This window comes from Scophthalmus maximus, chromosome 8, assembly GCF_022379125.1.
Source record: "Scophthalmus maximus strain ysfricsl-2021 chromosome 8, ASM2237912v1, whole genome shotgun sequence".
NCBI classification, from domain to species: Eukaryota; Metazoa; Chordata; class Actinopteri; order Pleuronectiformes; family Scophthalmidae; genus Scophthalmus; species Scophthalmus maximus.
The window spans coordinates 19,726,611-19,751,328 of NC_061522.1; the positions used below are offsets into that span (position 1 = coordinate 19,726,611).

At 41.6% G+C, this 24,718-nt stretch overlaps 1 protein-coding gene across 1 annotated transcript in view; it reads right to left on the reverse strand.

Moving 5' to 3' along the window:
• sorcs3 (sortilin related VPS10 domain containing receptor 3) overlaps positions 1–24,718 on the reverse strand; it is a 190,280-nt gene that overhangs the window by 46,275 nt on the left and 119,287 nt on the right. The window contains exons 5-10 of the mRNA XM_035638315.2: positions 13,985–14,058; positions 12,399–12,463; positions 10,063–10,181; positions 7,353–7,442; positions 6,689–6,868; positions 992–1,138 (exon numbers count right to left, since the gene is read on the reverse strand). Coding sequence (XP_035494208.2) covers positions 992–1,138; positions 6,689–6,868; positions 7,353–7,442; positions 10,063–10,181; positions 12,399–12,463; positions 13,985–14,058 — 675 coding nt within the window. The remainder of the gene's footprint in view (positions 1–991; positions 1,139–6,688; positions 6,869–7,352; positions 7,443–10,062; positions 10,182–12,398; positions 12,464–13,984; positions 14,059–24,718) is intronic.

Genomic DNA, 24,718 nt, shown 5'->3' on the forward strand with positions numbered 1-24,718 from the left:
ACCCTCAACTGCTCTAGTTGAAGTGGGTTAGTCAACTGCTAAAGCCAGGAGTCCGCATTGTGGGCAACACACTGGTACTCGTGATTAATGTAAATTTAACCAACATCACAAGATATGCAGTTGTTATATCTACATGCAGCGGTTTCCACGACATTCATTCAGTCGTGGTGCAATGACAATCTCTTTGTGCATAATAAAACCTTGCTTTCTTTGCAGCTGCACTTGTCATGTGCTGCAGTAATGTAAATTATAGATCATACTAACAAACACCACTTCCTGAATGGTTTCACTATAAATACATGTTAACATGAGGGCAGTGATAAACCTTTACAGTGAAACAACTGAACTTCATAAGTTTGCCTTTTATTCCAAAATTACCAAAATTACCATAAATCGATAAGTAATCGCCTACTAAATTGATCTGCAACTATTTTGATAACCGATTAATCGTTTCAAGTAGATTTCATGAAAAAAAAGTGACAGTAAATTGAATTTCTTTGGTGTGTGGACAAAACAAAACATCATCTTGGAGTTTTGGGAAACACAATCGACATTTTTCACAATTTTATGAAATTTTTCGACCAAAAAACTAATCGATTAAGCGAGAAAATAATCAACAGGTTAATCGATTATGAAATAATTGTTAGTTGCATCCCTAGATGCACACACACACACACACACACACACACACACACACACACACACACACACACACACACACACACACACACACACACACACACAAACACACGCACACAGTTATGCTTCCAGCTATGCCAATGCACAAGGTAAAGAGTCAAGGGTCTGGAATAATAATAACTGCAATGAGGCAAATCACTTGAAAACTCCATTATGACTGTTGCTAGTGTGTCCTGCATGCAAACATGATATTAAGTCCACCTCTCCCGAAAGCTTCAAAGCCACAAAAAAATGGTGTTTTGAAACCATAACAATTAAAAAGAAATTAAAAGGCTATAGTGAATTTTATTACCAGTATGCAGTGGATATCATTTCCATCCAGGTCAGTGGCAGGGGCCTGGAGGAGCCTCCAGTCGCGGCCCTTGTTGTAGGTGATGAAGGTCTTCACCTGGTTGTCTTCCCTCTTATTTGCGATCAGCATGCCTTTAATCCCTGCCACCTGATGGACGTAGACATACATAACAGGTTGGAGTCTCATCTCTTCCCCTTTAATGCAAATCAGCGGGAGTATTTTATATCTCTCTAATGTTCCCATAACAGTTCAGTTCTCAGTTGCAGATGAAAAAGCATACCCAGTGCTCTCATTAGAAAGGGCATTTTGTGAATTGAGGCAGCAATTTTCACAACACCCTGTTAAATGCAAATTGTGTGCTTATCCTTTTTTGCTGCGTCGCACAGTCTGGCAGACTCCATCAGCAGAGTTGGCTGTATTTTTTTATTTTTTTTTACATAGTGTTAAGTGTCATTCTTGATTACTGTGCATCCTTACATGTTTCAGCAATCCAGACAGTTCAACAATGTTGACTGTTTAGAGGTGACACCTTATCTGTTCGCTCATAATCTGATTGAATCTCCCCAGAACAAACACACAATCACATGCCCACAGACTCACGCTTTACCAATTTCCTCCCTCCAAGTTGTCTCACAAGGGATTAGACCAATTCCTCAAACCAAAGCAAAGCGTGTATATGCATTGCAAAGGACAGTCCTACCATGGTTGCCATAGTGATGGGCTCCAGTTGGATGTGTTTCCCTCCCAGAAGGGGCACGTCTGTATAAGTGGCACTAATAGGCAGCACATTTGACACTGTCATCGGAACGTGGCGCCCAGGAATGGATGCGGCTAACAAGGGTCCCCCCATCCTTATCCAGCCTGACATGTCAATCACTGCAGTAATAATTCATAGCCTCCACCTCCTCAACATGTAGGTATGTGCCAACACACACACACACACACACACACACACACTCACACTCACACACACACACACACACACACACACACACACACACACACACACACACACCTGCATGCACACAAGGAGCCCCACTCTTTTCTACTAGCATACCTTTCTCTCTATCTATCACTCAAACTACCAACACTGCTTTCTGGACGGAGTGCGTGATGCAGACATCTGTGCTCTCTGATATTGATCAACCAGTAGGGAAAAGGTTGACCCCATGACACACTTTGAATGAAACATTTAAGTCACATTCTATAAAAATGAATCAATTCTTTATTTCACTTTTTTACAATTCTTTTTATCAGGGTTTTAAACATTGAGCTGTTAACTTAATAAAAGAAAAGGAAAATGAATAAATAAATGCTTCCATGTCCAAGATACAAAGAGGATTAAAATACATCTCAAAATTAATGAATGAATAATGAGAATAAGCAAGATGTTCGTCATGCTTTATTTGAAAACTCAGGTGAAATAGAAACAAAATGAGTCATGTATCCATTCAACGTTATTTAAAAGAAAGAAAAATATGTAGATACATAGTGGGGAATGTAGGAAAAATGGATGGAAGTAAAAAATGGATTTTGTGCATTATATACATTTATTTATTAAGTTGTTTATTTATGGTAGTTTTGTTCCTCCATATCAAATGGGATAATGTATTGCATATCTCTATGTCAATGTAAATTCTCTTTATTGTATCTTTGAAAAAGTATAGGTGCAACTAATGATTTATCATATTATCAGCTGGTTATCAATTATTTTCTGAAATATGTTTCATTTTCACATGGGGTATGTTATTAGTATTACATGATGGTTTTGGTTCATCATATGTCAAGACACCCTGAGGAATCTGAATGTGTCGATAAGGCCTGGGGTATGTTTCATTTATTTGTTAAAAGGCTTTTTGAGTCTGGAATTTTTGGATGACATACTATTCTTCACCCATGCAGAGCAAGAGTAAGTTTGAGGGGCACCCAGAGCACTCTTGTCAGAGCTGATAACACATTCCTGGAGCCCTATGTGACATCTTCAATTTGCTTTAGTCTAAACAAAAGCCCAAAAACTCAAAAGACATTCAATTTACAATGAAAATAAACATATTTAAAGAGCTGTAAACAGAGAACACTATAAAGTTGTTATGGCTAAAATGTTAGAAAAGGGTTTCCTAACACATGGGCTGTCAACCAAGAGTATTAAGTTTATATAATGGAACTATAAAAAAATAGAAACAGATATTTGATAATGAAAATGAATCGTACGTTGTGGGAAAGTCATGTGCCTTGACTGTACTTACAAGTACAACCCAACTCAGCCATGATATACTACACTGATTTTGATCAGTAGACAGCAAAAACAGAAAATACTTGCTTTTATGTAAGCATCGTGGTTTCTGGCCACTCAATACATATATCGTGCCAATATCCTGACTTTCTTTTAGCACTGTTTTAATTTCTCCGCCAACTTCTCCTTGAAATATAGCCTCACTGTGTCCACCAGCTAGTTGTAAGTTTTGTTATTGCTACACAGCCAGTGTTAGCAGCTGTTCACTTCTCGCCAAAAACATTGCAAATTCAGCATCAAACGGCAAGAGTCACGCTAATTATCTTTTTTTGTTTTTTTGCTTCAATTTCTATCATTGGTTCGACTGCAGTTAGCATGCACTTTGGACCCTGCTGTACATTGTTACAAGTCATTGTTTATATGATAAATACTAATAAGTGCAGGTTTAAAACCTATATTCCATATTCCAAAGAATGATATCTTATTTTGAAAAATGTATTAAACCACTTTAAAATAAAAACTGAGTAGACTTATTTTGTTAACATACAGTTGACCACCATCTAACATTAGTCCACCCACTAGTGTAAATCACTTTCTGATCTCGAAATCAGTGATTTACCTGTTTTCCTTAGTGAACCGAATGATAGCATGAGAGAATTAGAGCCCATCCATTTCAAAGGGTGCAGTAGATTAAAAAAATTGATGTCAACTAATCTGAAAAAAAAAAAAACAGTGATTCAGTGAGTGTCTTTATTGAACAGCGGGGAACTGCCAATTATTTAATGTGAAGCAATTTAGCATTCCACAATGTGGCTCATTTGTTGAATCACGGCTTTGTGGATTTAGGCGTGCTGGCAGGAAAAACAGGAACGTGATGGAACACATCATCATGAGTATCAGCATCATTCAGTCATTCACTCAGAGCTGTTGGTGGTGAGGCGAGAGGGAGATAAATAGGTGTTGATACATGGAATCCGAGCCAATCAGGGTGATAATTGTCGGAGAGCCACCTGCTCAACCAACTCTCACACTGAAGGGAAGTTTAGTGGGTGATGTAGAGCCCGATTGTCAATTAGTTAGTACAACAAAGGCTCATGATTACTGAAATTGCCCCCGTCCAATCTGAGTAACAAATTAAATAATCCCTCAAATTTAGAACATAAATGTTCCATTTTCTTTGTGGAAATATCGTTATTCATTTTCGAACAGAGAAGGCAAAGGGCACAGGGGGCCCCTTTGGGTAGAGACATGACAACTAAGTGGAAGAACAAAAACAACGTTCACATACTTCGCCGATTCCCCTCTGGTCTGACCGGAACCGTGTCTGGTCTTTGGAACATTAGGTCTGTGAAGTGCAGTTTGTCAGGGTCTAACAGCAGTGAATGAGATGAGTTCCATCTTTCCGCGTGTAACGGTTCGGATTGATCAGAGACAGCGGCGTATCATCAAGTTCTTGTTTAGCCGCGGATCAAGAACGCGACCATATGACAAATGCAATTAAAATGTCTCATCATCTCATGCCGCTTGCTGAAATGCCTTTACTACTGCCGCATGGCAACAGAAGCTGCACACACACACACACACTCACACACGCTGTGCGGCAGAAGTAACGGCACTGTTAATTACCCTTACCACTGCCACTGCTGCTGGCCAATATCTCACCTCTTTCACTCTCCCAGTCCCACCTGCCAGTGTAGGAGTGATAAACTCGGCCCTACGGGAAGTGGAGAAAGAGGGAAGTCTACTTTCCTGCCGTGAATGCTAATGCGAATGCATACAATAGCTATAGGTAGCTAAGCCAACAAGGTCATTACAAACTGACACAAACTCTACGGCAAGTCTGCGTGTAAAGCAAACAACAATACCTGTTGTTTCGTGGACAAGTATATGACTCGCAGTGTAAACCATAAATCAAATTCCTACGACGTCACCCGTAGTGTCAAATCCACAGAGTAATTCTCACCAGTTCCCCCTCAGCTCTGGAGAGCGTTTTAGAGTCTTTCAGCTCAATGTTTTGGTTTCAGAACCTGCAACATTACTCAGTTTGTTCATCTGTCTCAACCACGATTCAGGTATTTAAGTGAAGTTAAACCATCTATGCACTGCCGCTGCCTCCCCAAACAAATGAATGAACGCTGATGGATTGTCAGAAACCCAAAACAGAGCTAAACATGTATCTGATGCTTCATGTCACAAAGCAAAAGTTGCCCTCAAAACTGGTTTCATGATCATGACAGTGGGTACTCAACTTCAGTGGCCTCCTTACTAACAACAGCGGAATCCAACAGAACACGTTTGGGATGTGGTTAAACAGGACATTGGCAGCATGAATCTCAAATTACGTCCAACATTTTGTTTAATTCTTAATTCATTCAATGGACAACTAAGGCCATTTCGAGAGCAAAGGGAGGTCCTATGCAATAGCTACATTTGAAGGTAGAATCAGGAGATTTGGAATCAGCATATTTCATTTCCAGTAATGATGATGAATAAAAACTAAATCAGATCAACACAATAAATACAACAGAGATTATGAGGCCAGATATCGATAGAAACACCAGGTAAAGAAATACATTATATGTCAAAGAAATGCTGTGATCAGCTGTTATTGTTTGAGAAGAAAATACAGTATGATGAACAGTTGAGACCCAGTCCTTCTTTTTCATGACTACACTACTTGGATCTTATGTCACATTTATAAATATATATTTTATTTAACTTTAAAGTTATTAATTTAAGAAACAAAACAGTAATGATTTTCTGATTCAATAACTGTTCATGATTTCACTGGTATTTGTTTGAAACTTTTAATAGCCCCAGCCACTCGTTGTACTCGTTATATTAATTCATTAAGTACCCATTATAATGATAAATAATAACAATTGACAATTATTGTCCACTTCCCATTCTGCAGCTTGATAAGAACTAGATTGTGTTTTCATCAGGCCCTCCCTGTTTCGTAGATGCCCAGTGTAAATTAAATGGACCCCTTTCAAAGACCTGTCAGCTATGTTTGGAGTGATGCACATTCCAAGTCTGTGTTGGAATTTCGGGTTGACAGGCAAACATTTGGCTCATATGTGGATCAGAGGTGGTAAAGTTCCCAAAGAGGATTATACTGCAGAGTTTTAGAAGCAAGAAAATTCTGCCACAGCAAAGCAAAAGTCGGGTCACTGGTATTGATTTACAGTCCGAGCAATGCACCCTTCAGAGATCCTGCATTCTCATTTAGTCCAATGGGACATCAAAATCTGAATTTATTGCGCAATTAACCACAAGCTTTTAGAGAAAACACCCCTTTGCTCCACTCTTTGTGTTTTGCTACATGCATGTGCCTGTGCTTTATTGCACATATTAAGAAGCAGTGAGAAAGTAATAGTCCCTGTAACTTCTAATAGGTTCAGTCAATGAAAAACCTCACTGTCTACATGCCCAGAGGGCGACCAATTTCACCAAGTGCCTACCTCATATAGGTCGAGCATCTGGTTCCCTCCGATGCCCCTAGTGGTCTTCACATTTTCCATGGCCAAGGTGAAGTAGATCCCTCTGGTGTCCGACAGGTAGAGGTTGTAGGTGTCGTTCTGGTTCCACTCCTGCACTGCCGCAAACACCTGCTTCTCGTCGGTGCTGACAATGTGTAAATCCTATCAGCGAGCGTGGAGAGATGAAGAGGAGTTATGATCGGAGGTGCGGTGGTGACGGATTAGAACATGCTGACCCTGTGGGACTGGTCATGAGATCAATTGCTGTGGTGCGATTATAAACGGTTGGTGACGTATGGGTAAGGTATAGCTTGCCCCGGGGCCAACTCTGAAAGCGGTACTGCTGTAAGTATGACTTTAGAGGGTGCGTTTTCCAGCTTATAAGGAAAAGCTAACTTGACCTCATAACAGCTATGACATGCCTGTGACTTAATGTGTTGTTTTCAACCAACCTACATATGATTTTACATTGTGACCGCATCAAATTCAAAAGCGTACAGCAAAATGGAAATATTAAATTAACATTGTGATTAATTAAGTCTATGGCATTGTGAAATAAAAACAGAGCCCCATGAGTCGTAGAAAATAAAATACTTATAAAATATATAATTCAAGTACTTGTTTGGCTAAATTTGCAGCAACTTACCTTTGGTAGGGAATATTTTGGCAGTTTAATTTGTATAAAGGAGTCTCTCTTGTAGGACACATAATAGGTGGCTCGACCCGATGTAGGAACCTACACACATAACACAAAGTATAATTAATTGCATGTATTATATACTGAATACAGTGTTTCCTCCCGTCTATTGTCTGGAGCTTTGGTTAAATTTTCCCATCGTTTTTGGCAACCTTACACTTTCATAATGTCCCTTAGCACTGCTGCGATGGAGCTCTGCAGAGGAGAGTGGGTGGGTGAAAGTGCACATCAATCCTCCTCTCTGTGCCCTGATGGTTTTCAATGTGCTCCTGGATACAATGGGGATTTTTTTTTTTTTTCGTTTTTCTATTTATTCTTTTTATTTTTTTTTCATCTGGACTTGGACTTTCTCCTGCCTTGCATTCAGAGGACGCTGCCCTCCCCGGGTGTCAATGTACTCGGTGGTTTCAGAGTGGACTTTGGTAAATATCTTGTAGGACAATTAATAGTCGAATTATTCTTTGTCAAGACAAATCTTTAAGTTGCCTATCCGGGCCTCATCTGCTGTCGAGGATTAAAAAATAAGAGTCATCCTTAATGATCTAGGTCGTTTGCTAACACTCTGAGCTGTTAGTTGTTAGCTTATGCAGCAAAAACACAGGGATAGAGGCTGTTGGAGAATTGTCATTAGCCTGGAGGCCATGGAAACGTAGCAATTTATACACACACACACACACAGAGACAGACACACACACAGAGACACACTAGCTAAGTGAGACTGCAGCTTCATAACCCACTTTATCTCTCTCGTATCAATAACAAAAATATATATATTATATATATATATTTAAGGAAAACCTTCAAATCAAACTTGGCTCTCCACCGAAGAGAAGCAATATCAGCATTAATGTTGTATGACAGGACTGTCTCCTTCACTGATCTTGTAAGTTCCTGGAATGACTCGCAAAGAGAGAAAACAAGCACAGAGAGGAAATACAGCGGCCTCGCGGTATAGGCACTACGGAACAGCCCCCAAATGCAATTGAGTGAAGAAGCGGGAGATCGATGAGGGGGTAACCAGAGGCAGTTTGAACTTTAAGAGGAATTGGTATGATTGATTTTTTTTCTCCACCTCATCCCTTTCAGGATCTTTCGCCTGTGACGCATATGTGTTAAAACACGGAGGTGCCTGAATTGAAGGGGAGGTTTTGGTCGAGTGCACGTGAGTTTACTTGAAAGACTTCGGAGAGGTCAAATGGGATTGAAGGATCGTTGGAGAACAACTCTATTTCTTTTGTCTAATGTGTTGCCGAGGGGCTTCGGAGGAAGGCCTCGCCTGTCGGTGGGATCAAAAAGCTGGAGGAGCAAAGTTAAACTACTACAACAGAAAAGAATGTGAACGGGTCGAATTTTGTTTTCAGTATTGCCTGTAGTAGTATGAAATCCTTTACATATTGCTAAAACGTACATTTTTAACCACGGTTGAGTGATTCAGGGTAGCACAGACTGTGGAGGTGTTGGGGGACCAGGCTGTGGAGGAGTTTAATAAATGATGTGTACTTATCTATTGTAACAGTGTCAGACAAGGATTCTGTGCATAGCCGGCCTAGGAGCAGCTGGTTCTAAAAATAGTGAAGTCGTCCGTGTTTTAATGTAGCCGCCTTTTCAAGAGGATACATTTAAAAAAAACGATCAAGAGATAAAGAGAAAACATAACTGGATACTCCCCACCCAAACCCAGGTGCTGAAAACAGACGCCGAGCACCGGAACATTGTGTGAAGGGTACATTTGAATAAAATTGGTTGTTGTTGTGGACTGGCTGTGTAATTATTCTGACTTTTCCTGTTGACTTTTAAATGTACGAAACCTCATTTGCACAATGTCAAAGTAAATAATATTCATGCTGTAGAGGAAATTAAAATACAACCCATAAATTGCATTCGTGTTACTTGGAATTCGGGAAATTACCATTTCAGATTTTTCCGTCACACAAATCAGGATTAATATGATACACCGGGCAGTGGCTAGGATGAATATTAAAACTAATCCTGGCTTCACTGAAAAAAAAAGCACAAATATCAGCTGAGTTTAAAGCAAACATATTTGTATTTCTTTTTTTCTTTTTTTTTGATATCAAAGTTATTTATATAACCGATTGAACCCTGAAACCTGCATAGAACAATTATCTGTGATTTGTGGCAGTCAAGTTAAAAGTAAAAGCAAATGAGCAAAACCCCCATAAATTATAATACTAAACATGTTTATTCAATATTTTCTTCATTATTAATGATCGGTGAAATACCTGCGTGAAGTCAACTGTCTTATGAAGAACAAAACCAAAAAAAGTCATGTTTGTTTGTTTTTTAATCTCCTTTGCATTTAAAGGGGCAGTGAGCGATTTTACTCCAATTCATGTTTTGTAAAATTGAGCTTATCAATAAATCAATCTGGTTTAGTCAAATTTCCAGGGGCAATCAGGAAAGGATTCGGGACGACTGCTTGTAGTTCGGGACTGTTCGGGAATTACATTTTGATGTCCTGAATCCTTTTCATGATAGCTTTTTTGTGAGCTTTTCTACACTCACAAAAAACAGGCTCAGGCGTAACTAAAGAAGGAAAAATTCTGTCATTTGTGTCATGTGGTGCATGACGTCCCAAATACTTAATCATGCACAATGTTTCATATAGAGCTGACTGTTTGACTGTACAGAGTCTTACCTGTATGAATATGTAGTCATCCTGAACCACCAATGAGCTGATGTCGATGTACCCAGGGAACGGGTAGTTCCTGTTGGCCTCTGTGCACATCTGAGCTCTGCACGTGACATACTGCACATCTGTCACACATGACGACATACGGGATGCATGAGAAGATTATGACAATTGTGCCTCTGGTGCACTGCTCTGTATCAAATGTACAGAGCAGTATCTGTAAGAAGGGATATGTTGAGAGACTTTTCTTAATCAGATCAGTATGCATGTGTCTTATTTGAACTACAGGGCCTTCAGAGAGTGTGAAGACATTTTATAGATTTCAATTAAAATATTTCAGCCACTTCATTCTAAAACATTCAACTCAGTAACCCATAATGAGTCTGAAAGAAAAGAATGGGCCTTTGGCCACCTGGCTCCTCCTCTGGAACCAGCTCCCAGTTTGTGTCTCGGAGGCAGAAACATTCTCTACATTTTTATGGTTAGACTTCAAACTTTCCTCTTTGATAAAGCTTATAGTTAGAGCTCTCTCAGATATGCTGCTATAGGCCGCGACTGAGCATCTCTCTTTAATCATTCTGCAGGTTTGTCTGACTCCAGAGCTGCATTATATAGATACCACTCTACTTGTTTTTATTTCTGCTATTAACAACTGGGCCCAGTTGTTCAGAAATTATCTGACTGGATTTTGGATAATGAATTGGATCGAATCTTGACAATGGGTTGTCCAAAACTAAAAGCAGATTGTGGATTTTGATTATATCACGTCATCCAATCTTGGTTTGAATCTGGATCAAATACAAATAAAACTGAATAATGACACAGTGAAAACTGGGTTTTAGAATTTTTTGTACAATTTATTACAAACAAACCTAAATCTCTCAATTCCAAAAGTATTTAGACCTTGAATTCAATATTTTGTATGAGATACCATTGACCACATTACAGCTTTGAGTCTATTGTCCCTAAAAGCTTTGCACACATTTTTTTATTTGGCCAATTTATCTCATTACTCCTGGCGTCTTCACCTCTCTCCTCACATGTTCCACACAGTTTAAGTCTCAAGGACAGTAGTGTCATTTTGGCCATATTTGCATCATTGTCATACTGAAAGGTGTACAATCACCCAAGGCTCACGTCGTGATTTGTCTGCATCATCCCTTCTTCAGTTCAGAGTATGATGCTGTCGCTATCATGCTTCACTGTATTGATGGATATCGACCAAGTGATGAGCGGTGCCTGGTGTCTGGAGCTCTGCCCCCAAAGAGTTCAAGTTTGCCCCAAACTGGAGAATCTTTATTCCTCATTGTCTCAGAGTCCTTTACATGTTATTTGGTCAACCCTTTTACCCAAGACTGGCTTTTGTCTAACCACTCTACTATAAAGGCCTGGTTGATAGAGTGCGGTTGGAAGGTTCTTTGCAGAGGAGGCCCTTCTTGCCCCATGGTCTTGGGAACAATCAAATCACTAGAAATTGTTTTTGTACTCTTGCCTTTATCTGTGTGTGTCCACAATTTTTCACATTGAGGTCTACAGAGAGCATTTCTAAACTATGTACCGTCAGTTCAGTTTACCACAGTTGGACATCAAGTTGTAGACACTCCATAAGGATAACAGAAGCAAATAAAGGATATACTAAAGCTAAAGGATAAACATGGCCACAATTTGCAGTGGGAGTACCTTTGTAAATGAGATATGTTAATTTTAGATTTTCAATAAATTTGCACAAACTCTGAAAAATACGTGTTCACTCTGTCTTTGTGGGCTATTGTGTGTGGATCGATGGGCAAGAATAGCAGTTGTAGCAATTCACAGTTAAATCCACAACACAATAAAGTGTGCAATAAGTGAAGCCACTGTATTTACGGTTGTATTCCATCCATCCATTCAGTCTGACATATTCTCTTACTAATTCTGCGCACTTTGTAGTACCTAATTCATTCACCTACCACTATCAATCACCTCCACCTGTCAATCATACATTTGGTTACATGAGAAAAAAACTAAACATTGCTCATATCGTAGCTCATTTCTCCTACTCCGACATAACTGGCTGGCATTGAAAGTTTCATCTATATGTCACCTATGGAAGCCCTTGGTGGTGCTAACATTCAGAGAGTGAAAAGGGGGTGAGAAGAAAGGCCATATTAATCAAGAATCATGCACTGGGTTTAGTGATGGAGCGAGCCGGTGTCATTTCCCCGGGGAACCCTTTTGTACTGCGGGAACATTTCATCCCCATAGAGACCTGTTGATTACTTCTCTTTGATGTGTACAGCATGTGTGTGTGTGTGTGTGTGTGTGTGTGTGTGTGTGTGTGAGAATGTGTAAAAGACACTCACTCCCATCCGGTGTGTGAGCCTCCATGTGGACCAGATCTGGCTCCTTGTCGAGGCCCGAGACAGACCTTGGAGAAAATGACAGACCACGGAAGAATACATGACCATAATGACGATGAATGAAAGAGATGTTAAGTGGGGGAAAAGGACCAAAGAGCTGTAAGAGGAAAAGGGAGAGCAGGAGGGGAGGGAGAAGGATTCTGGTCCAGCATTTCTAGATGCTTCCTTCAAGTTATTAAGGAGAATACAGGAGTGTTGCCCCCCATATTCTAATTGCCACATTATCTATATCAATCACATCCACAGCGACTCCTGTTTTCCTTCAGGCAAGATGCAACAACACTTAGAAAGACAAATGCAGCCTATCCATTATCAACGGGCTGCTGCAAGGTCAAGAGTTTATCCGTCAGTAAAATCTTGCCCTCTTGTTCATTTCACTGCTCGTGGATTATAGTTGGATAGACCCATATATTTCATATCCCTTGGAGGCTGAGGAAGCCTGCAGCCTGAAAAGGAATAATTGATGGAGTGGATGCTGATTCAGGCAGACGGAAACCCTGGATGTCTTAAGCAGAAGTATTTCTCAGAGCTCAATATTGATGAGACTTCCGGTTCGCTACACAAATCAACAGGTTCACAGTATGGAGTCCCAAGATAGTCTGTCTATCTCCGGTCTCTGTAGTGTATTTAGCTTTGAGTAAGGTCGTCATCTCCCCGCAACTATGACACCTCGAGAGAGACTTCAGCTGCTCTAGATGTGTTTCGGCTTGCCGTACATAAGATGGTCTTGCTTGGTGCCTGAGAAACAAGAATTTCTCAAAGAGGACAGACAAAATTCCACGACACAGCCAAATGGAGGTCTGCCCCATTGCTAGAGGACAAACCAGTGTTCAGATATCCTTGAAGGGGCTTTGTCGGTGAAGGGCAAAGCCAGCGATAGATCGTTCCGGATGATACCACAATAGCTCAGAAGAAACCCCACAATTATGCAAGTTACAGTTGATGTAGCCAACGCCAATCCCGGGTGCACCCCAGTCACCTCGGAGAGGAGGAGCGGAGCATGGAGCTGGAATACATCCAGGCCTGGATTTGTGATGAATGTGCACTTTCAGATTGTAGGTTCACAGCAGGAGGGACGCGCCTGGATAAGAAGTGACAGGGACATCCTGGACCCATTATTAGTCATAGTTCCTCATTCTGTATGTATACGATATCTGCATCTGCAGAGAACCACCATGCACTGCTTCCACTGCTGATGTTAAAAAATAATAATCTAGTGTTCATGTGCAATATGACTGATATGCACGGGACGCGTGTGAGAAATTAAGTGGAATGCAACATGCCCTCGGACGCTGAATGTTAAGTGCATTCTGAGGAGGAGATTAATCTCTGCCTGCTTGTATCAAGGGGTGGAAGATGTGCAGAATTTCAGCGGCATCACTAGTCGGTCGCACACCTTGTTCCAAGCCATCAATATCACTTGCTCAGCCACCCAGAAAGCGAGCAACGGTTTCTGCATTTCTTTGAAGAAGAGGAATTCTTTTTTAAGGGGGGGAAGAAAGGCAGAGATGTGAAGAAGAGTGACTCACCAGTAGAATCTGTTCGGCGTGACACGTTCGTGGATGAGCTGCCATTTTCTTCCAAAGTCCACCGAGCTGTACAGCTGCAGAGATATCAGAGCACAAATGAATCCGTGTTAAGATTCGTTAGAGAGACGAATGCATGTTTGTGCACTGGTCCGGCTTCTAATTGGAATGGCCGATTGAAGAGTTTGAATGGTGACGAAATGGCGCTTGGGGAATGGCCACATAATTCCAGGGTGGAAGTTTGTCGGGAGACAGTGGCTGACATAGTGCTGAAAGGCTATCACCATTACCCACAGAGCCATTCAAAATAACAAACTGTCACAGACACAGGCATCTCTATTGCCCAGCCCCGTTACAAATGGCGGCTATTGGTTTAGAAGGAAGCACTTTATAAGTATAATAAATTAAAAGCTGAAATATAAATGACGTCCTGTGGCGACTTTAAGCTTGGTCAGCAGATATTTCAGCTCTATCCTGTAGGTTCTAGACTAGACTGTTGTGTTAAAATTGACTGTTGGACACAAAACGGTTTCTTCAGCACCAAATCAAACCCAAGGCCCCGCAGAATGAGCCTCTGCGACTGCGAGTGCTGTGATAGTATATGGCTCAGCTGACGCAAAGGTGTTCCAACATGGAGCCCGTGGCCCAATTTCAATGTACTAATTACATTTTCTGTCCGCCCGCGCAAACAATTAATAACCCAGGTGCTTTTTTCCGACACTGTATTGATTGATGCCATAGAAACAGCCGCTGTGTCGGGGCAGTGCTATTTCCATGCAGTGTGGTGCCGGTGGCCCCAGCTGAGCTCTATGCTAATGTTCCTACTTGTTGCCTTTTTATCACAGCAAATCTGACACTTACTCTGATAAAAAGGATCCTCATTTGTCACCTGCTCCGAATGTATTTGTCAGCTCCGCAAGGGGAAAATCTATCTATGTCAGCTGGTGTGTTTTCCATTCAAAAAAAATCGCAGTACATTAGCGCTGTTCTCAAAATAACATAGCACACTACATGAGCCGACTGCAGGAATAATTTGCTTTTTAAATTAATTCTTTGGATTCCCACATAAGGATGTTAAAATGATATCTAATGAATATTACATCAGGTAATCAGCACTTGAAGGCCATGTGTCTGTTTGGACAGCTTGACGATGATAAACAGTGAGGGGGAACCGAAGCAACCGGAGCATCTCTGCGTGCCCTGTGCGGTTGAGGCACGGATGAAGTGTAATCTGCAGGCAAACATTTGTCCACATCTTTGTGAAATTGAACAGTCTAACAAACATTACCCACTGGCATCTATTCTACAAGGGAATGTGCTCTCCGATTCTTCAGACCTCAGTAAAACGGCTCCCCACCGGACTTTTTGTGTTGGTGTAACAGGGCGAGCGGGCAGGGTCCCTCATCACTTTGGACAGTGACATATGACGCCAGCGGGCAGGCTCAGCCTCCCCTCTCGCCATTCATCAGTTCAATGACATCTTAAATTTTCAAAGCCTCTGAGCTGTCACAAAGTAAGCTTCATAGTTCCCCAATCACTTCAATAAATCAAAAGCGCGGCCAGCCAGCTGCCACGCCACCAATGGAGTCGGTGACAGCCCGGAGAGCCGACAACGGACCCTAAATGGTGATTGAGGAATTGCAGGGAGCAAGTTTGTTAAACTCATCTTTTCGCGCGCGAGCGTCGGCTCCGGAAAACATTTAGGCTGCATCGACTCTTGCAACAGTTTGCAGGTAATGCTGGTAATTTAGATGAAGGCGCTGTGAAACACAGGATGTCAACTTCTAAGAGGACTGTAAAATCTTAGCCAGACTTGAGGAATACTGAGACAACACTAAAACTGAATAGAATGTAAACTGTGACTTAAAGAAGAACAAATACACTAAACAGTGCTGTGAAAGATGGACAAATGAATAAATGGTTTTATTGTTGTCGTGAAAGATCTGCCATCATCCGTGCCAACTGTACAATAGAAGCTTGAGTTATTGAGTTATTTAATGGTGATGCCCCTGTGGCTTCAGGGTTGAGACGAAATGGTATACTAACTTTAACGTAATGTAATAATGTACCGTACTGTAATTTAATATCATTTTCAGTTAGTTCTTTTTAAGCTCTCAGTAGAACTTATGGCTGTCGACAATCTAAATCTTCCCCTCGGTGTTTGGCAAACGGAGGATTGTTGGAGGCTTTAGCCGCTTGTCTCAAACTACAACCAGACATCAAGCAGCATTTCACTGAGCAAAGTCAAAGAGTGGATTGACCCTCTGAAACGGGTAGTTGCATAAATAAGGAAACCAAGACAATGAGTGTCCGCAAACTGACCGTGGAATAGTCAAAAACTCCTGTAACGTGGCAGGACCGCACTCACCTGCGTTTTAATTTCACGCCTGTTGGTGCTGCGCGTTTCTGACGCTTGGTGCAGGCTCAGTTTTCATGAACACATAATGACATATCAGGCTTTTGTGCAAAACTGTTACTAGTGCTACAGGTTCACTCGCTGCCTCTGCCTCCTCCGTTTCATGTCAGACAGGACCTGTGATTGCATAAAACGAGATTTGTTTGGCTGGTGCCTGCACTGCTGCTACAAAACTCAACTCAAGCTAAAGTCAGGCGGCATGAACCACAATGCAGTTCGGTAGCGAATGACGTGGCCTCACTCAAAGGGAATTAGTGGCATTTCTTTCGAAAGTCACCAACGCGGGTTGTGTGATTGCTCTGTGACAGGATGCTGAAAAGCTGAAAAAAAGCCGGAAAAAATAAGACTGACAAACTCTAGACTTAAAATAGTAGTTGTTGAGCAGTCGGCAGGACAATTGAATGATACATGTGTGAAATACAACGCAACGGCTTGAGGCCACGTGTGAGTAAGCTTGCTTATCTCAGGAATAAGTCATGTTAATCACACGGGGAAACACACTCCGGCACCGTTAACACTGAAGGTGTGTCAAGGCCAGAACCGATGTCCCACTCTGCAGTTTAGATCAGACTTAAGGTCTTTCGAGGGCCATGTCTCATAAGAAATTCATTCCAGGCAGCGTTGCTTTTATCACATTTACCCATCAAACTTTTTAAGTTGCGCCGCGAGCACGCAGGCATAATAAGCAGGTTTTGTTCCACTACTCTTAGAATAGGATTTATTATATGTATAGAGAATAAATCCTTAGGTTTATGTATTGTTCTACTTTTTTTTTCTTTCTACTTCATTCCTTACCTTGTGTTAGGAAACAAATTGGCACAGGGAAGTAAGGTGCACCAAAAACACATTGAACCTTGATGAGAAACGAATTGATTCAAACTCATCAACCACCGTAAGATGGATTTCATGAAGCCTCGTGGCTTTGTTTCTTCTTCTTTCTTCTCTTAGAGGTGAGGGGAATGCACACTGTTGCATGTGGTGTTGCTATCCAGCTATTTATAGTCTAGTTTAACTGCACATTTGCTCAAGATGAAATATGAATGGAAACAAAAGATGAGGGACTGCAGTACAGTGGCTGTCTGCCTTTGAAATCAGTTAGAAGAGAGTTTTAGTAGCAGTGGCGGTTGCGGTGACATGTCCCCTGTGGAAAGAATGACATGGGTTTTCAATGTTCAAGGAACACCCAAGCTGCTCGCTTGCTCGCACACACACACACACACACACACGCACACACACACACACACACACACACACACACACACACACACACACAGCGCAAACACTCTGTGTTGCAAACGAACAGAAGCCATTAGTTACCTGTGAGGCGGCTACCCAAGCCACCGCTTGTCATAGACAGAAACGGCCTTGCCCAACTCTCACTGTGAGCAGTGCAAAATGAAAAAAGAGGAGCGACAGAGACAAACTGTTTCTCTCACAGCACGTGATAAACAACAACATGTTGCCACTGGATTTTTCCAACCATTACCAGACGCACCGTGATACTCCGGCAGAGATTCTGATCACGTGCCCCGGACAATGTCCTGTATCGACAGTCTGTCTGCTCCATTCTCCTATGATGTTGGGGAATTTATTTGAGGCAGTGATAAGTCAAAGAGGATGGAAACATTAAGGCTCAAGCCCCTATATCACCGGTTCTCCAGTACAAGTTGTTCATTTGCAGCAGATACAACACTTCAGACTGCCAGTGGTAATGTTCATTTTCAGAGATCAAATTGGTTTTGAGGACTGGGTTTGATTTTCCTGCATTTCTGCCCCAATACAATGGAGATGAATTGATTAGATGCACAAGTTTTCATTATTGATTTGCCCAGCATTGGAACATTACATTAACTTTGTTTTCAAACGAGCAGTCATCATAAACACAAACGAGCAATTCTTTCCAGAGAAGGTACATCTCCTCATCCATAGACCTCACAATTGGTTTCCGAAGGGACTATGCCTTTGTAGTTCAGGCAAATAACTCAGCAACAGGTATCTGCACAGTTAAATACCACTTGATGAAAGAGATTGGCTAGCATGAACATGGTGCCCAATGGAAAAAACGGACCAAATTCAGTCTGATAGTCAGGCATGATGAATCAACCTTTAATCTTTAAAAGGAATGTTTGTACGGACTGCAGGACAGACCACCAGGAAGGACGTGTGGCCCTAAATGTATTCTTCAGAGGATGTACAGTGTACTGGGAGACAATGTGTCTGCATAAATGGTTGGGCCTAATAGTAACATTCCATTTCATGCTCATCGTGCCATGATATTGCCCCAACCCTAGCCCCTCAACAGCTTTTGTTGTTTCCAAGGATCATGTCACAGTCTCCTGGCCTCAGATGAGTCAATAGGACATTTTGTCGAGCATTGTGGTGAGAAAATGAAATATAAATCAAGAAAAAAAAGGTAAATACACTCAATAGAACTTCCTATGACTGAAATACTTTTTTTCAAATTGCTCCAGTTGTGTAAAACTGAATAACATCTTTGCTATGACACACGGCGGAAACAAGAAAGCAAAGGTTTTCCTTTTTGCATTTTGCACAGTTCCTTTTGCAACATTACAGTGGCAATATTCTGCCTCCCAGACAAAGCTTTGTGCATTAACATCAAAGCACAAACTGCTCCACCAACACATTAAAGTTCTGAGAAATGAATCAAGTGCTTGGAAGTTATGGAAATGATAACTGCCGCATTATAGGCCCCTGTGTCCCACACAATTACTATAAGTCACTTTTACAATTCCTAATTAAGCCTCCCATAAATCCTTGATGCATACTACATGTATGTACAGTGCTGTAAATCAAACAGCTCCTGTTGGCATATACCGTATGCGAGGGAAAAGGAGGACCGGTTTTATACCCCACAATTTATGAAGCCTGCAAAATACACACCACTGGGGGAAGCTCGTATGGAGAGAGATTTGGGAAAGGGCAAATCAAATCAACAGTCTGTACTGAGGCAGCGAGAGGCCATGAGGAGTACAACAGCACAGCAGGAGCATAACAATCACATTACTTGCCATTTGTACAGGGAAAAATATTACGTAATTTTCCCCTAAAGAGAACATTCATTTTACCATAGAGAAACATGTGAGCACTAAAGATTGAGAAGAAACATATAGTCCATTATTTGATTTGTCGAGTGACAAAGAATTGATTAACTTGTTTGATAATCTTTAATTCTTTTAGTCATTTTGAATTATTTCCAGCTTTTCCTTTTCTTGTTTCGTGTAAACTCGAAAATCTTTTGCGCATGTCATCGTGGAATCTCTACCTGCAGCTCAGTTGTGTTCCTGCTGTAATGGCGATGTTCAATGGTTGGAGGGAAGGTGGTAACAGACAAGGTGAGGTCACTGAGCACGCTTCTTATGCTTTGAAAGGTAATATAGTTTTTGGCAAAAATAATCTTAATTGAAGGTCCAGCTTGTATTTTTTCCAATGGTTTCAATCATATTTTATGCTCTTTATCAGTTGTCTACAGTATGTGGAGAACGTTATAAACCAAATCAGGTCAAGGCTGGAAGATGCAGAACAAATTACTGGAAAAAGCAAGTAAGCGAGTTACACTCATTTAATTTACACAAATTGTATGTATTTTAATAATAAGCAGGGACATTAAATATGAAATGACAGACCATTAATGGGATTATTATGCTTGTAACACAAAACTGACCTTGTAGCCTTCATGCTATTAAACTGATCCTGTACATTGATGCAGCATTGGCAATTAAATGGGAAATGGACTGCATTAATATAGCGCTCTTCTGATCCACCACTCAATGCACTTTACACGACAGGTCACATTCACATATTCACATGGCACTCCTCTATCCCACATACGCTCACACGCCAATGGCACAGTATCTTCCCCAAGGACACTTGGACAGGCGGAGCAGAGGAGCTCGAGATTGAACCGTTGACATCAGTGGACAACACGATTTCTTCCTAAGCCACAGCCCCTCTTTAAGGTGCACAATGCACAATTATTTCTACAGGTTATCACAAATGTAACATAATGTGATCATGGCCTTTTGTGACCACGTTTTTCATCTTAGAAGTAAAAAGCATAGTGCAGCACGGACTGCAACCCCTTCAACCACCTGTTGCCAGTACACACTCAACAAATTCAAATATTATACTGTATGATTATCAGTGTCAATACACTAATGTGTGCCCAGTCAAGTCTAACAAATGGGTTCCCTGCGGCGTTCTGCTTACTTACACACAGCACCACCTCTTCCGAGTTCCCTCTGTGATTTCTTGTAATGTTATCTTGTTGCCTTATAGCTACATAATAAATGATTGGAGCCGGCACACCTGGCAGTGACAGGGGTACTCTCAGATGACAGTTAGACGTGTACTTAAGTTCCCTTGTTTTGTGTTGATCACAAATCACTATAAAAGCATGTGCTTATGTGAACCAGTCATCTATCACATTGGTTGGAGTTCAGATATCCCCTCTATACTTGAAATTTTAGCCTACCATGTACAATATTGATTCACATGCGCATATGCCAGTGCCTCGCAAGCTATATATAATGTAAAGTAGCCCTCTTCACCTTGGGCCTTCAGGCAATCATTTCTCTCCACTTAGCAATAATTATGTTGTAAATTGCAAAGCCCATAAAAGGGTCCCTATTATCTGCATTGTGCTAGCAAGTGAACAGTATGTATTGTCCTGATCATGTGTTTCAAATTAAAGTCCATTAAAAGTACCCGGGGAGGGCAGGCCCGCTCCAGCTCGATGGAGCGGGGCAGAGCTGCCGCGGCTCGGGACAAGGGAGCTGAGCACTAAAGATACCTGCCATCTGGAGAGTCATTGAGCTGAGAAATGCACTGCTGCAGCTGAGCAGCCTCTTTGGCTCAAGCTCAGCGACATCTTTCAGACATGGGAAGGAAAGGGCCTGAAAGTGGAACCGTTCAAAAAGACAATGTGGTAGATTTGCAGGAAGTTGTGTGGTTTGTGAAAGGGAATTGGGGGCTGCCCTTTTGAGTCAGTGGTTATCACAACACTGATTTTCAGTTATTTTTTGTTTTGCTATTACACAGGTTTACTCTGTATCCCATGCCTCCATCCACAAACTTGTTTTCATTGTTTTCTCCCTCATGTTTTCCCTGTTTTCCTGTGTCCCCTCCTGTCAGTCAGTGTGTGTTGGGTGCGGCATACCTGGCTCATCTCCTTCCCTGTCTGTAATCCACTCAAAGATTTCTCTGCCTGCTAATAGGATGCCAGTGCCAGTCTGCCGACTCTCATGCCATACCACTCGTTACTATCTAACCACCGGTTGGACTCCCACTTCCAACCACCCCAAAGCTTTTCTGCCCCTCATCATTTGCCACACGCTCTCCCGTCATCTCTTTACAACTTATTAAATCAGTTTCATTCATTTTGTCTCCTTTGAGAAAACAGAGCTGTTACAGAAGAATCACTGGCCACAAATGGACCCAGTGGACATGGAGTCCCTCTGCCAAGCCCAGGGCCCATTAGTAGGACAACATGACAGAGCTATTCATTAAGTAGTTGATTTTTTCTGGCCTAGATGGCCATTTCCTTGCCTCCTGTCGAATTTGGCCAAAAGATTAGGCTCATCAGCAAATGGGGAGGTCCAAATGAGTCATACCACCATATTAGTCCCGCACCCTTGCATGCAGTTCAATGCTACCCTCTTCTGGCACAATTACTCTATTTCCCCTCTAGTTCTGGACTGATGACAATTTCATCGATTCTAGCCTCATGACTCAAGCTGGCATCTCCCTGAAAGCACTGCCCTCTCCGAACAACTTTAATGCCCTGGATGGTGAGCTGCTGGCCGACATCACCCATTGCATAGCCCCTTTAAGCCGAATCCTCTCAGGTAATCATTGTGGATCAATTAACTTGCTCTCGTAGTGTTCCTTTAGGCCAAAACATACTAAATGACCCTGACACAACCCTGAGAAAGAGTGGTTCACATGTTCAGTCACTAGTTGGAGTGTTTTTCTGCCACGCTCACTGTCATCATTAGTCATATTGCCACAAAATCATCTGCATTCCCCATACCTGATCCATCTGATCTCGTATCCGAGAGACATTATCTCAATGTATCATGATCTAGCTAAACTTTTTAGTGAACTGTGGGGCCTTTTTTGCCTCCACACAGGCATTATGATTACGCTATTGATTTGCTCCCTGGTTCTCACTTGCCCACCAACTGCCTTTATAACCTGTCACGCCCAGAAAGAGAGGCTATGGAAAGGGCATTAATGATTCTTTCTCCGTTGGTTTGATTCAACCCTCTTCTTCACTACCTTCCTGGTAGTCCTAGGTTTTTTTTTGTTGTTTTTCTTTTTAAATGAAGGATTACACTCAAAGGCCCTGTATTGATTCCCATGGCCTGAACGATATATCCATTAAAAACAAATACCTGCTCCCCCTCATTGACTCCATTACACGAGGTCATTTTTTTTTTTAAATGGCCAAGCCCTGCATGACGTCCTCTGTGACTTAATACATGCCAAATGTTTTATATATTTTCATGATATACTCATATCAATAAACTTAGATGAACATGTTTAGCAAGTTAGGTAAGTGCTACACAGACTGCTAGAGAACAAACTGCTTATTAATGCTGAAAAATGTTAATTAAGAAAAAAAAATCCAGGCAGTGACAGAATGGCCCAATCTAACCATGTGCAAGTAGCTGCAGCATTTCCAAGTTTAGGAAATTTCTAATGACAAATCATCTGGGACTACAGAAAAGGGGCAGGCCCCCTGCAAACAATTCACCTGTCTGGTCTAAATTTTTTTTCTGGATTCATGAAGCTGATGATCTCTCACCAATTTCAAGCAGTTGTTTAGCAGTTTGCCCATGTTTGATCTCATTGAGATGCAATGTTGCAGTGAACGCCTCAGATACCAGAGATAATTTTGTCTTAACAATGTTCCCCTGAAGACTCTAAAATGCTCCAATGCACCGTCATCTCCCGATGCCTTTCCCCTGCAGAGCGGAACTATGATGTTGGTAATAAAGAAATCTTGGCGATGGTTCTGGCATTGGAGCAGTGGAAGCAGTAACTGGAGGGGCTTCCAACAGTCATTCTTTGCATGGTCTGATCACAAGAGCCTCCCTTCACTTTGTTTTGCTAACTGGCTTAACTCCCTGCAGATGGGGTGGGCTTTGTTTCCGAGAAGGTTGAGCTCACCTTTACATATCACCTAGGTTAAGGTAACACCAAACCTAACACACCTTTCTTGCCAAGCTGCTTCTGAGAGGACAGATTCTGAGGCTGAGTCAATCCTCCCTCCTTCCTGTGTCATAGCAGCAGTGACATGGCAGACTATGAATCTAGACTGATTAGTGCAGCACTTTAATCGTGGTCTGATTTGACTGTCTGGTTGTGCCTCTCTCAATCAGATCCCAAATCCTTCACTGGGGACATGCCTGTAAGCTAAACTTCCTTCCTGGATACCATTGCAAGAAACACTGGCCTTTGTGTCCACAAGGGCTTCCCACCAGTCATCAGATCTGTTGGGCCCCCTTCTGTTTCGTGTCGCCCATAGTCCTGCATTATAATTTTTTAAGGTAGGGTCACTTTTCAAAGCTGTGCATTTTCTCCCGCTACCTAAGTTGCCTTCAGCCATGGAGGCTGTGGACCTCCTGGTTTGTCATGTGTTCAAGCTTCACGGAATCCCAGAGGAAGTAGGGAAATAGTAATTGAGTCCCAAGCTAATCTTTGTTGGCCCAAACTTGACCCAAGAGAAAACTAGGCAACAGCCACGAAAAGCCACAAGAGAGAAAGCCTCAAACTTTGAAATGTAGCTTACATTAGTTTTCTGGCTAATATCTCCTTATCCACCTATAAGCCTTGACATGTGTCTTGCACTGCACCCAAGTGGCAACCCACCATGACCTCACCCTTTGGTTTGTGAATTGCTGTTTTGAAGCCTCAAGTTTTTCATTTCGATCAGCACCATGCACCAAAAGTCATGTTGTATCCATGCCCCAATGCATACTTTGCTTTATCATCTATTTTACTCTAAATGAGACCACCATTAACAAAATGTAAATCATCATGTATTGATGAAAACTTGAAACTAGCAATTGAGACCATAAACTCCTCAGGAAAATGTTTACTTATTTTGTAAAATCTATCCAATCAAATTTTCTCAAAGACTAGAAACAAACTTTGTTTTGCAACCAGGGAGTCACCCTTTGCTGGTGATTCCAGAGAATACAGGCTTCAGGTACTTTCACGTGGCTCATTTTCCGGAACCGGTGACAAGATCCATTTTTATGTACAGCCTATGGTTGCACCCTGGCATGCCGAACATA